The sequence below is a fragment of the Schistocerca cancellata genome, chromosome 8, assembly GCF_023864275.1.
Source record: "Schistocerca cancellata isolate TAMUIC-IGC-003103 chromosome 8, iqSchCanc2.1, whole genome shotgun sequence".
In the NCBI taxonomy this organism is placed as follows: Eukaryota; Metazoa; Arthropoda; class Insecta; order Orthoptera; family Acrididae; genus Schistocerca; species Schistocerca cancellata.
Window position 1 is genome coordinate 6,996,513 of NC_064633.1, and position 14,074 is coordinate 7,010,586.

At 42.6% G+C, this 14,074-nt stretch overlaps 1 protein-coding gene across 1 annotated transcript in view; it reads right to left on the bottom strand.

Moving 5' to 3' along the window:
- Window positions 1–267: 267 nt before the first annotated feature.
- The window catches only part of LOC126095184 (myrosinase 1-like), a 43,466-nt gene continuing 29,659 nt past the window's right edge, over window positions 268–14,074 (bottom strand). The window contains exons 8-11 of the mRNA XM_049909917.1: window positions 9,527–9,642; window positions 5,627–5,761; window positions 5,428–5,534; window positions 268–420 (exon numbers count right to left, since the gene is read on the bottom strand). Coding sequence (XP_049765874.1) covers window positions 282–420; window positions 5,428–5,534; window positions 5,627–5,761; window positions 9,527–9,642 — 497 coding nt within the window. The 3' untranslated portion in view covers window positions 268–281. The remainder of the gene's footprint in view (window positions 421–5,427; window positions 5,535–5,626; window positions 5,762–9,526; window positions 9,643–14,074) is intronic.

The following is a 14,074-nucleotide window of genomic DNA, read 5'->3' on the forward strand; positions in this document are numbered from 1 at the left end:
AACACTGTTGGCTCTGTAACATATACGCTGCTGTGCCTCGTCTTTAAATGTCAATATGTTGTCGTGGATTGATGTGACACGTGTTTCTAGTTGTGGTTTGCTATACAAAGTACAAAAACATATGAAAATCTGAATAACAAAGCGTAGTGCTTTTGCATAATGCATTCATTAACACTCAAGAAAATAACTTCATTGATTAAGAGAGTGAGCCATAGTGCTTCATTTATTCATTACAGAAATACAGTATATATCAGAGAACAACGCAAGTTGTAGTAACAAATTCAGTGAACAATATAGCGGAAGTATTCCTCAGGCACTTCTCTGCTCCCGTAGATCTCCGATATGAGAGATACAGACTCCTTCGGCGTCCTGGTTCTGTTAGGGCTGTCGAAATCCACCTCGTATAGTCCGTATTTTGTACTGCAAACAATGAAAACTGGTAAGTCTTTGACATGCATATATATTAGGTCCACTGACGCTTGTGTAATTTTCACTGTAAGGTGTATATATATATATATATATATATATATATATATATATATATATATATATATATAGTACATAAATCAACAGGAAGGTGTGCTACTGGTAAAACGAAGGTAATGGTTTTCAAGATCTTGTAGTCAGGGTCAGATCACAATTAAAATTTCTTGCAGAACTGATAGAAGGAAACGTGTGAATTTTTTACAGAGGAATATGTAGCCTATGTGCAGTGATTACAATATAGAAATTTAAGAAGGCAACATCCCTGTATAACGTCTTGTCGGTGTATGGACCATGTCAAACCGAAGATAAACACGAACTTTCGAAGATAATCACAAATTCCTTTGTCAGGAGACGTTTGCTGGGAGCAAAGGTATTTTTCCGCGCATCTCAATATTTTTGGATATCACGTCGTTGGAAATCCCCTCATAAATACTGAGCGAAGCTGAATCTGCAGCCCTCTATAATTGCTAAAGTGTTGCCCGAGCAGGCTTTTGTGCAGAAACTGAGATCTAGATTATGCCTCATAAATTTTTGTTAGGATTCATGATGGGCGATCTCTCTCGAATTTCCCAGAATGTTCTTCAAACCAGTTGCGAACATACATCGCTGTTTGGGAACGTGAAGTCAATGAGTGACTGAAAATGGTCTCCAAGTATCAGAACATAACCATTTTCATTCAATGATCGGTTCAATTAGACCAGAGGACTCAGTCCATTGCATGTAAACACATCCCTCACCGTTATGGAGGGATCACAAACTCGCACACTGTCTTTTTGACAAATTGGTTCCAGGGCTTCTTGGTGTCTGTGTGACACTGGGAACCAACCATCAGCTCTTATCAACTGATTCGGGACTCATCCGACCAGGCCATGTTTTTCCAGTCGTCTAGGGCCCAACCGATATAGTCGCGCTCTTAGCAAAGGCAGTCGCATCGGTATGTGCTGCCACAGCCAAATGTCACCGCACTGCCCTAAAGTACACGTTCGTCGTACCTCCCACATTGATTTCTGCGGTTATTACTTGTTGCTTGTCTGTTAGCACTGACACCTCTACACTTGTCACGCTGCTCTTGGTCTCTGAGTGAAGGCCGTCGGCCACTGGGTTGTCTGTGCTGAGGTGGTGAGGGGTAGTGGCTGATTTTGACATTCTCGGCAGGCTCATTCTCGTCACGGTCTTGACATTGTGGATCTCAGAACGGTGATTTCGTTAACGATTTGCGAAATGGAATGTACAATGCTCCTAGCTCCAACCATCATTCCACGCTGAAAGTCTGTTAACTCCAGTCGAGCGGCTATAATCACGTCGTAAATGCCAACCTGACTGTGGCCTACCACGCGACCTGACAACCGAGAGTAGTGGTCTCGGTTGCCACTTCGTTTCGTAGCAGGACCTCTTTGGTTGGCATCGGCGGCGCCCTTACAGCATAGCGGTACGTCGATGGTATTCAGCGCCGTGTCTTGTTGCCGCTCATGGCAAACCATCCTGGGCTTTCATTTCAGCAAGATAATGCCTACCCGCACATGGCGAGAGTTTCTTCTGCTTGTCTTTGCGTTCGCGAAACCCTACGTTGGCCAGCAAGTTCGCCAGATGTCTCCCCAATTGAGGATGGTTGGAGCATTCAGGGCAGGGCTCTCGAGCCACCTCTGGACGTCGATGACCTAACGCGCCAGTTGTGTAGAATTTGCACGATATTCACCAGGAGGACATGAAATAACTTTACCAATCAATTCCAAGCCGAATAACTGCTTGCATAAGAGCCAGAAGTGGACCAGAAGTTATTGACTTCGTCAGTTTGTGAAGCTTGATATCATGAATAAATCACAAAATTTTCTGACTTTTTATCATTTGTTTGTCTGTACATGAACATCAGGCCTATTGATTTCTGTCCCATTTGGATTACTCCTTCGTGGTGCAATGATCTTTCCTTGTCTTAGATTCTATTTTTGTATTTCCGTGCCTTTTTCTTTCTATGTTCAGTCACGTAAAACTCATTATGTTTCTACACTGTATTCGAGATCGACTTCAATCTTATAGAGTCCTTAGCTTATCTCCACATCAGAAAGAAATCCATTGAAGTCTGCTAGACAATGGTCTGCACAGCTTCGAGGTTACTGGGCAGTTGCAGTTTGCCTAAGAACTGTATATTAGAGGAGTTGAATTATGTTCGAGGTTTTCTGTTTCGCTCGCATACTATAGTGAAAGACCTGTTTATGGTGGAGTCAGCAACGTCAATGAATGAAAGGAAATACGTTCTCTCACAGGACCTAGCTACAGTTTGCAAGTTCTCACTATACGCACATTGTTATTTGTTTCTAGAAAGAAGGAGGAATAACAGGGAACTGTCACTACAGAGTGTTACCAAAATGAAAAGTAACATTAGACGAGATGGCGGAGAAAAGAATCAAAACAGTATCGATGGGAAAGCTGAAACATGGTTAACTGCGCGGTGTTGCACAAGAGGAGGACAGCCTAGGTGTTTCAATAAAGGTGCTGCAATAATGAAGCCAGGAGAAGTATTAGAATAAGATTTTTGGACAGAATGTTCCAGAAGACGTATGTTTGTTATAAAGAAATATTTAGAGTTACACTTTTATTCGGCCAAGATGCTTGACGTATAAGAACTTGTAGTTCAGTTATGGAATGATGCTGCGTGTTTGAAAGTTCTGAAGAGATGTTGAGGAGATGAGTTTCTACGAAACTGATAAAGGATATAGGACTAGTGAAAAACTGCATTGCCTTCCTGCTAGCATCACAGTATCTAAGCACAAGGACAACATTACCAAACAACCGAACGTTACACATATACCTTATGCAAGCATTTATTGCTAGCTGTAGTCGGATGTAGTTTGAGATCCAAGTATTGAACCATTCTTGATGTTGATCACAGGCCAAACAGAGGAAGCAATCATTTTAGTGTTAGCACTTTGCTGCAGTTGTATATAGTCAGCATTAAGGTACATTTACAATAATATAATACAGATGAGGTCAATAGGCCTACACAGGAAGAAAGGCGGAACCGTTTGTTAACCTCTAAAGTATTCCTTAGAGAACATTCTTCCATATCAACTTTTTCAATCCTTAAATAAATTTTTGAACATAGCTGCAACCCCTGTCCACAGTACGAGCAGCCCTTAGCGGCTCGCCATCTGATAAGTGTTCATGACGTCGCCTTTCCGGCCGAGATCTTTTTTAATATGTGACTTGTAAGTACTGCATCGTTTCGAGTCATTACAAAATTTAATTTTATTAATGTACTATATACCTAATGTTCTAGTACAGTTAGTCTAATTCTGAAGACGACTCATAGTAGCGTCGAAGCAAGGTCAATTTTGACTTAATATTTGTGCCCGAGGGCTTATTTGCTACTATATAACCTTAAATAAATGTCCTCTATTTATTTCTCAGCTATCTTTTGTACTCCTTTGTTGCACTATCTCAGAAATTCAACCGTATAGTTTTCAAACCTCACGCAACGAAATGATCGGTCTCAAATTCTTAGCTGATATTAAGCAATTTTCCGTTAGTCCATGGGTTGAGATACTCAGTCACATTTATTGCTGTACTTGTTGTCGTATTTCGTTTCTGGAAGTCTCACTTACATGTTTTCGCATCGATAAATATTAAGATAATCCAGTATGCGTTCCTGAACAAGGTACGAAGTGTTAGACAATGTTCAAAATACCCTATTGTTGTTGTTGTGGTCTTCAGTCCTGAGACTGCTTTGATGCAGCACTCCATGCTACTCTATTCTGTGCAAGCTTCTTCATCTTCCAGTACCTACTGCAGCCTACATCCTTCTGAATCTGCTTAGTGTATTCATTTCTTGGTCTCCCTCTACGATTTTTACCCTCCACGCTGCCCTCCAGTACTAAATTGGTGATCCCGTGATGCCTCAGAACATGTCCTACCAACCGATCCCTTCTTCTAGTCAAGTTGTGCCACAAACTCCTCTTCTCCCCAATTCTGTTCAACACCTCCTCATTAGTTATATGATCTACCCATCTAATCTTAAGCATTCTTCTGCAGCACCACATTTCGAAAGCTTCTATTCTCTTCTTGTCTAAACTATTTATCGTCCATGTTTCACTTCCATACATGGCTACACTCCATACGAATACTTTCAGAAACGACTTCCTGACACTCAAATCTATTATCGATGTTAACAAATTTCTCTTCTTCAGAAACGCTTTCCTTGCCATTGCCAGTCTACATTTTATACCCTCTCTACTTCGACCATCATCAGTTGTTTTGCTCCCCAAATAGCAAAACTCCTTTACTACTTTAAGTGTCTCATTTCCTAATCTAATTCCCTCAGCATCACCCGAATTAATTCGACTACATTCCATTATCCTCGATTTGCTTTTGTTGATGTTCATCTTATATCCTCCTTGCAAGACACTGTCCATTCCGTTCAACTGCTCTTCCACGTCCTTTGCTGTCTCTGACAGAATTACAATGTCATCGACGAACCTCAAAGTTTTTATTTCTTCTCCATGGATTTTATTTCCTACTCCGAATTTTTCTTTTGTTTCCTTTACTGCTTGCTCAATATACAGATTGAATAGCATCAGGGAGAGGCTACAACCCTGTCTGACTCCCTTCCCAACCACTGCTTCCCATTCATGCCCCTCGACTCTTATAACTGCCATCTGGTTTCTGTACAAATTGTAAATAGCCTTTCGCTCCCTGTATTTTACCCCTGCCATTATTATTCAGTGTAGGCTGAATTAAATATCGTTTCCATTCAAAAGTATATATGTGGTTAACAAGATTGAATTCGAACACCTCTGTAAGAACTGAAATAATAATTTCGGTCATGGTTACAACTATGTCAATGCTCACTTCTTCATTTCCTATAGCCTCTGAAGAGATTCTCATGATGCATAAATCGCTTTAATGTTTCTGTCTCAAAATGGAGCAAGAAAATACACAAGAACTCACGTGAAACCACTGCTCCATTCTAGATTGTCCATGAGACTCCAGACATTGTAGCCAATCACTGGAACGCCATCAGTGTTGACAGCTTGCAGAAGCGCCGTCAAGTAAGACTGCAACCAATGTGTAAAATATTTAAAGATTTGATTTTACGGAGTTAAGCTTCTAATGTTGTCAATATCTGAAGGCAATGATCGGAACTCACCGTCAAGTAATCCATTCTATCAGTGTCATTGAGACCACCATCATTTCCCAAGCCGTTTTCGGTCACAATGATAGGATATCCTGGATATTCATTGGCAATCCAGTTCAGTACGTTGCGAAATGCCCAAGGAAATTGCTGGAACAGGAAAAAGTGAAGATAAGTATGTAACGTAGGGCTGAGTATAAGAGCACGGAAACAAAGTTATATTAAAACATCAGAAATGAATGCTCACGACAAGTGGGACATGGGTACAAACTGGTTTCAGAAATCTAGGAAACACTATAGAGTATACACTGTTAAATCCCTCTTTCCCTTGCCGTCTTGGAAAGCTGAATGCAAAATGCAGAGAAAGCTCATATGTCTCCTGATGACAAGTTTTTAGTGAAACCATTGCAAGCCAAGGAAGAGATAAACACAGGTGTCTTTCAGGGTAGTGTACTCGGTCCAGTTCTGTTCTAAACACATATATGAATGGCTATCCAGAATGTATAGGACACACACGGAAATTTCTCGTTGTTGATGTCAGCAACATCATATTTATTGGTAAAATACGGGAACTGTTGTTAGAGAAAGCAAATGAAACCCTGATGTATGTTTATGGCCGGGTAGTATGTAATAAACTAAAAAGTTTGTTGCACTTTTGAACACTGTATAAGTTATTCATGTTGTAGTGATTATAGAGGAAATACCTATAGTTTTATGTAGAAAGAATACGTCTACCACATACCCCTGGCCTACAGACAAGAAGTAAAATTTCAGTTTAGTGCAGAAAAGACACTTCTGCTGGAGAAGTGTGCGCGAGATGTCAGTACAATAAGCGTTCTACAACAGACAACTCACCATTAATGTAGTTAATATTCACAACATGAATGACAATACAGCAAAATATATATCGGCGCCAAGAAAGGAGGAAGTTGGTAACTCTGTATTCGGAACGTGCACTCATACCAAGCGTTCTTTTTCTCTTGCCTACAATCACGTTTATGACACACACGAACCACTGTTGTCAGAAGATGCGAATAATGTCGTTTTCTCTTCACAACAATGCAATTTATCCATACGACATACTCCGCCGACATTCGTCTGCCTGCAGAACAAGTTCATGAACAACTACTTATTTCGAATTCTATTAGTGGAATTTTTGTGTATTTAGTTCTCAATTACACACTGAGCCAGAACTAGCTTCCAGCACATGAGGTCCTCCACTAACACTGGAACACTTACTATCTTACATAACAAGTTTGAATTTTGAGTACTACACACGAACTGCAATGGAAATGTACCTGCGAACTTCGGAAGGTAAGCTACACAGTTCGTATCACGCTAAGAGCATCGCAAAATTAGGGTGCGAATTTTCAATACAAGGTACACGTTCCGGATTTCCTGCAGATAACTTTGCTGCAGTGTGGATAACAGTATCATCTCAGTGCCCGATTGAAATGGTGCAACAACTAGAAATGTACTTCAAAGCTGAAGTACGCGTGACAGTAAGATCCTTGTTAGAAAAAAATGGAAATGAGCATATGACATCGTTGGCCAGGAGACTCCTATTCGGGGAAGTTCTGCCCCAAGTACAAGTCTCATTTCATTCGACGCTACATTGGGCGGTAGTGTTGATGGAATGATAATGAAGACAACATAACACCCAGTCCACGAGCGGAGGAAATCTCCCACCCGGTCGGGAATCAAACCTGGGCCCGCTTGCATGAGAGGCAAGCACGTTACCAGCCAGCTAAGGGGACGGACTACTCTTATCGGGGAGACGTCAAAATTGCACGTAGATTCGCCACGATGCCTGCGCCGGATCGCTGATTGTCATCAGCTATCGGCTAGTTTCTCTTTCCTATTTACTGCTAATGATGTTTGCCAGAGAGGTTAGTGAGCGCACGGGGTCTTAGGAGGGATGTTGAGTAGAGAGGCGCGTCTCAGCTGTCAATCCGAACTGTCAAGCAGTGAGTTCTTCATAGGCTTGGCACTTGATAGCGTGTAGGCTGCACGTCGTGTGCTTTTAGCGGAAAGTAGTGAGGAAGTAAACACTCCCGGCCTTGCTGGAGAGGAACGAGTACGCCGTACGCCGCTGCTTGTGGAGGTTTCAGTACGGGCTGTTGGCACGATACAACGTGCTAGTTGCAACCCGTAAGGAATTATGGATTGACGGCCTCGGCGTTTCTGTGAGACGTACAGGTGGGATTCGTTAGAGGCTATCTATTCCGGTCTTGCTAGATGAGCATTGAAATCAGCAGCCTGGTGCAATGTTGAGCATAATTATTTGCTTGTGCAGACTGCTACGAAAGTGTGTGCCAGCTCCTCAACGTTCTTCCGCTGTCGCCAGCTGTTCTAGTTAGTCGTTACGCAACTTGAATTGTCCGACTGTACATCTTGATCTGATCTCTGTGTCGGCTCAATCTGCTCCTCCCTATATTAAGATATTTTATGTACTGTTTCGTTAAAAAGTTCACGGAGAGGGTGTTTGCTGTGTACGGTTTGTCTGGCGTGTTGGTATCTCACGTGTGTTTGTTTAATTGTCGGCTGGGGCCGCGAACTGTATTCAGTAACAAAATGTTTCCTTGCGGTGCCAGCTTATTAACGTGGGGCCAGCAAAATTCAGTTTAGGTTCCCATTTCTGCTCTTATTGTATTTAATTATCAGTACCGGCCGGTAAGTGAATGTTGTAGTCTGTTGTAGACTTGTGGACACTCCCACTCCAAACTGGTGGTTCGCGAGCCGACTGTAATGTACCGGCCAGGTCATGTATGAGCGAAATGTGAAGCATCTTCCTCTAATTTAGACTTGAGAACGAAATATTCAGTTATTTTATTGCCGATCGTAATTATCATCTGTGGAAATTTTGAAGTCTATCTGTTACTGTGATTCCTTTGTTAAACCTTATGCTTCTTGTTAATTATTCAGTCAAATACCTTGTTGTTTAAATATCGTATGTTCAGACATTATTGGTTGTGGTAGTGCCAATTTCTTTAAATCAGCCCTTCAGGCGTTATTTCTTGTTGTTTGCTGTTTTATAAAATCAGCCCTTCTGACGTTTATTTTTGGATTTTGTTGTATTTCCGTCTTCGTTTGGTTTTTGTATAGCTCTACAGGCTGTGTGGGTAAAATTTTATCTGGCTAGGTTGTTACCAGTGGAGTTAAAATATAAGTCGTTAAAGATCAATAGCTTCAACTGTCAAGGCTGAATTAATTTTAAACAAAGTTTGTGTTACCTACCCATCAAGTTTGTGCAGATGAATAAATACCGGCCCAGTCCTTGCTTTTGACGCGTGGCACCGGGTTCGATACCTGTCGATGTCTATCAATGTTCTTGCGTTATATAGCCAGAATGCAATGTAGCCTCGAGCCACCGTGAAATGGTGCCAATGATTAAACCAAGGACGCACAGATGTGGGTGGTGCTCGTCGGGGGTACAGACCTTGCACCATACGATTTCCATCTTTTCGGCAAGCTGAAAGAAGACCTAGGGAGGAAAAATAATTTCTAACGATCACACAGCGGTTCTCCTATCGTCGAGGAACTGAATGGTTGGTAGGACGTTCCGACCCCTGTTTACGCAAAATCTGTAACTGTTTTGAGGAACAGTGTCATCATGCATCAGCGTCACTTTTAAGTGTGATTCAGAATTCAATAAAAGTTACTTGGCCTGCCATAACAACGTCTGACTTACTTGCTGAAGGTCCTTCGTATTTGGCTATATCAGTAAATGAGTAACGTGCGCACTGTAGCTACCATAGCTGATTTATGTCATCAATGCATATCGATGACAAGAGCGTCTATAAAATCATTGCTGTCACGTATAAAATACTTCAACTGGTCCAAATACCACTTTAAATTATTTATCGTCGCACTTGTAGCTGAATACATAGCGTCAGACGTCCGCAGCTTACGTACCTCAGTACTGACACTGACGACGTTGGAGTCCCTTCTCTTGGATGGATATGGCCCATCTTCACCTGATGTCACGACTGTTGTGTAGTAATGGTTCACTCCCAAAAAGTCAGACGAACCTGTAACAGAGTGTTGTTGCTGTCAAATGTATACATTATGGAACAAATAATTACTCTAATAGTATAACGAATTAATCTACGGATGATTACAGATCGTAAAGCATTGCAGTTAATGCTTGTAAATAACAAATAGTTTCAAAACCGCGGAATGAAATCTCACAAAAAACACATAGGTACAAGTCAAATGAAACTTCACTGACGTGACTAAAGTCGCGGGGTATTGGTATGCACATATACAGGTGGCAGTATCGTCCCGTACACAATATATAAAAGGGTAGTGTAGTGGCGGCGCTACTTTTTCTACTCAGGTGATTCATGTGAAAGGGTTTTCGACGAGATTACGGAAGCCCGGCAGGAATTAACAGACTTTTAACGTGGACTGGTGGTTGGAGCTAAACGCATGGGACATTCCATTTCCGAAATCCTTAGGGAATTCATTATTCCGAGGTCCACAGTGCCAAGAGTGTGTGGAGAATACCAAATATCAGGCACTACCTCTCACCACGGTCAACACAGTGGCCAACGATCTTCGCATACCGACCGAGAGCAGAGGCGTTTGCGTAGTGTTGTCAGTGCTAACAGATAAGCAACGCTGCGTGAAACAACCACAGAAACCAATGTGGGACGTACGAAGAACGCATACGTTAGGATAGTTGGCGAAATTTGTCGTTAATAGGCTATGGCGGCTGACGATCGACACGAGTGTCTTTGCTAACAGCACGATATGCTCTGCAGCACCTCTCCTGGACTCGTGATCATATCGGTTGGATCATAGACGACTGGAAAACGGTGGCCTGGTGTGGTAAGTCCCGATTTCAGTTGGTAAGAGTTGATGGTAGGGTTTGAGTGTTGTGCATATCTCACGAAGCCATGCACCCCTGTTGTCAACAAGATACTGTGCAATGCTGCTGGTGGCTCCACAGTGGTGTGGGATGATTTTGCACGGAATAGTCTGGGTCCTCTGGTCCAACCAAATCAATCATTGAATGGAAATGGTTATGTTCGGCTGCTTAGCTACCATTAGCAAACCACTCATGGACTTATTTTGCCAAACAACAATGGAATTTTTATGGATGACAATGCGACATATTACAGGGCCACAATTGTTCGCGATTGATTCGATGAACATTCTGGACAATTCGAGCGAATGTTTTCGCCACCCGTATCGTTCAACATTTATGGGACATCATCGTGAGGTCAGTTCGTGCACAAAATCATATACCGGCAACACTTTCGCAATTACGGATATTATAGAGGCAGCATGGCTCAATATTTATGCAGGGAACTTCCAATGACTTGTTGAGTCCATGACACGTTGAGCTGCTGCTTTACGCCGAGCAAACGGAGGTCCGACACGATATTGGGAGGTATGTCGTAGCTTTTGTCACCTTAGTGTATATGGTTCCAGAGACCTTTTCAAGTTCAGACGTTAAGATGTATATATGCAGATTTAAGCGGCGAATGAAAATTTTTATCAAGGCCGGGATTCAAACGTAAGTCTCCCGCTCACTGGGCAGATGCACTGACCACTGGGCCTCACTGGCACAGTGGCTTTGTGAAACTGCACGGACTCCTCAGTCCAAATTCCCATTCACGCCTCACCCCACTTGGTTTCCCCCTGAGCTTGAACAGCACAGCACGAACTCTCCAACTGTATTGCAATAGTACCTCACCATTGAACGAAACAGGGGAGCCTGCCTGAAACCCAGGTTGGTTGGTTGTTTTTGGGGAAGGAGACCAGACAGCGAGGTCATCGGTCTCATCGGATTAGGGAAGGACGGGGAAGGAAGTCGGCCGTGCCCTTTGAAAGGAACCATCCCGGCATTTGCCTGGAGCGATTTAGGGAAATCACGGAAAACCTAAATCAGGATGGCCGGACGCGGGATTGATCCGTCGTCCTTCCGAATGCGAGTCCAGTGTGTAACCACTGCGCCACCTCGCTCGGTCTGAAACCCAGGCTTATCTGCTTTAATCAAATGAAACTTTATGGCTCCAGAGACCTTTCCAACTCTTAAACGTCTGTGATGTATATATGCAGACTTAAACGGGGAATGAAAATTTATACCAAGGATGGGTTGCTGTTCGAGTATAGGGGATTGCCAAATGGGCTGAGGTGTGAATGGGAATTCCGACTGAGGAGGTGGAGAGGTAGGGTACTCCATACAGTTATGCTAAGACACTGTGCCAGAGTGACGTAATGGTTAGCGTAATTGCGTCGTAAGCTGGATAACCAAGTTCGAATCCTGACCTTGACAAAAATTTTCATTTGACACTTCAGTCTGCATATGTACATAATTTTAAAGTAACGTATAGTAACATGTAATAATTCTGACTGTTGTTCAAAGATATGTCAAAGGACAACTATTAGGAAGAATCTTTTACATGTAAAGATATTTCGTATTTTAATTTTTATAGTATTTTCCGACAGTTTAATTTCTTTTGGTAGGCTCTAAATATATTTATAATAATGCATTGTAAACATACCTGCACTGATTTGAACTGCGAGGCAATGAAATCATGTCTCAAAATCATTACAATAGTGCAAATAGCTTTCGACTGGAGCACTGTACAGAATTTTATTACGAAATATCGTCATTTTCAAACGTGTTTCTCTTCAAAGCTTGACTGAAATCTGTGTATTTCTCTAAAAATAAGGCGACCATTCAATAGCTGGTAAACTTCGTAACTGTGTCTTCTTTCGAATTATCTTTCGTAATTCGCCTTTTATACCAAAATTCCGCCAGGTTTTGTGAAAAACCCATTTGAAGAAGATTGGATACGCTGTTCAATCTATCAGTAGACCTCACAGGGTCATTTCAAGGATATACTCTCGGCGCATCGTCACCAGCGGCAGGAAGAATGGTCTGTGCGGGAAGCTGACCATCTAGTTGGCGAACACCACTGCGACGCCTTTTGTACCTTCAGCTTCTCCGGTGTAATGATACGAAAAACAATGAACTTAATTATATACCTCTTTGTTGACAGTACCAGTTCATGGCCGCTGCCGGAACATAGGTACTCCGAGGTGCACTCTATCCTTCCGCTGTGTCGTTTCACAAACACGCAATTGTCTGTACACGATCAGACGTCCATTAAGGAAAACAATACAAAATCGCGCAGACCCATGTTGAATGAAGACTATAAGCAAGAGAAAGGCTGGAATGGAATCTGGATAAGTAGTGTCGAAATCACTGACAAGTGTGTGGTTCGTGGGATACGTAATGATGGTCATAAGGAGGCTAGAGGCGACCATGGTCCAACGAATGTGTCAGATATCCGGTACCACGCGTTCAACCGGGAGGCGGGTAGAAAAAAATAAAAAAATCTACTTAATAGTGTTTGGTCCAATTTTAGAAATCAATGGAGCAGCGATTCTGCATGGAATGGATTCCACTTGTCCTAGGTAATTTGGTAGCCACGTAGCACGGCTGTCGATGCGTAAGATACGCATTTCCTACAAGTTATGGACCAATAGTATTTTTCATATTGGGTTCATTTCAGTTGGGTTGGTGGTCAAGGCATAAACGCAAGTTCTCTATTATGCTCTTCCAACCACTGTAGCACGATTACGTCGTAATGATAGAGACATTTATCGTGTTGGAAGACGTCGTCACTTTCACGGAAAGCATCAGGCATGAAAGGATGCGTGTCATTTGTAATAACGTTCACGTAGTACACTGCTGCCATTGTGGCTTCGATTACTATCACATGTCCCATGGAAGCCCCGGTAAATGTCCTCCATAGTATAATACTACCCCCGTCAGCCTGCATCTGTAGCGCAGTTCACGTTTCGAATAGCTTTGCAACTGGACAATGACATATCCAGACACGACCATCGACCTTGTGTAACGATCAACTTGATTCTTCCGGCCAAGGGACACATTCCTATTTATCCACGGTCCAGTCTAGATGAGCCCTCGCTCAATGCAATCGCAACTGGCAATGTCGACGGGTCAAAACGGGAACACGTAATGGTCGTCTCCTGTGGAACCCCGGATTGGACAATGCATTCTGAAGCGTGTATTCCGAAGCGCTGCTGCCAGCAACAACAATGTACTCTGCCACTAAAGTTACCACAGCCCACCATATGTTCTGCTTTACACATTCTGTGACGGGGCAGGGGCGTCCAACACTTTCTCGCCTATTAGTCGTTTCACGATACTTGAACCACTTTCCACAGTTTCCTACGCCAGTAGCTCGCAAACTGCCACGAGCTTCGTTGTTTACGAGATCCTAGTTTCTAGGCACCAGGCCATAACATTCTGCCCTTTATCACTGTTGCTTTCGACAGAGGTTTTTGTAGACCACTGTAGTTATTCCTCATTCGACTCTACCGCCTTTTCTTTTCCTTAGCATATCACGTATCCGCAACTCAGCAGGAGCTATTGGGGATCTCGCGTTGGGCAGTGAGCGTACCTGGGCCAACCAGTAT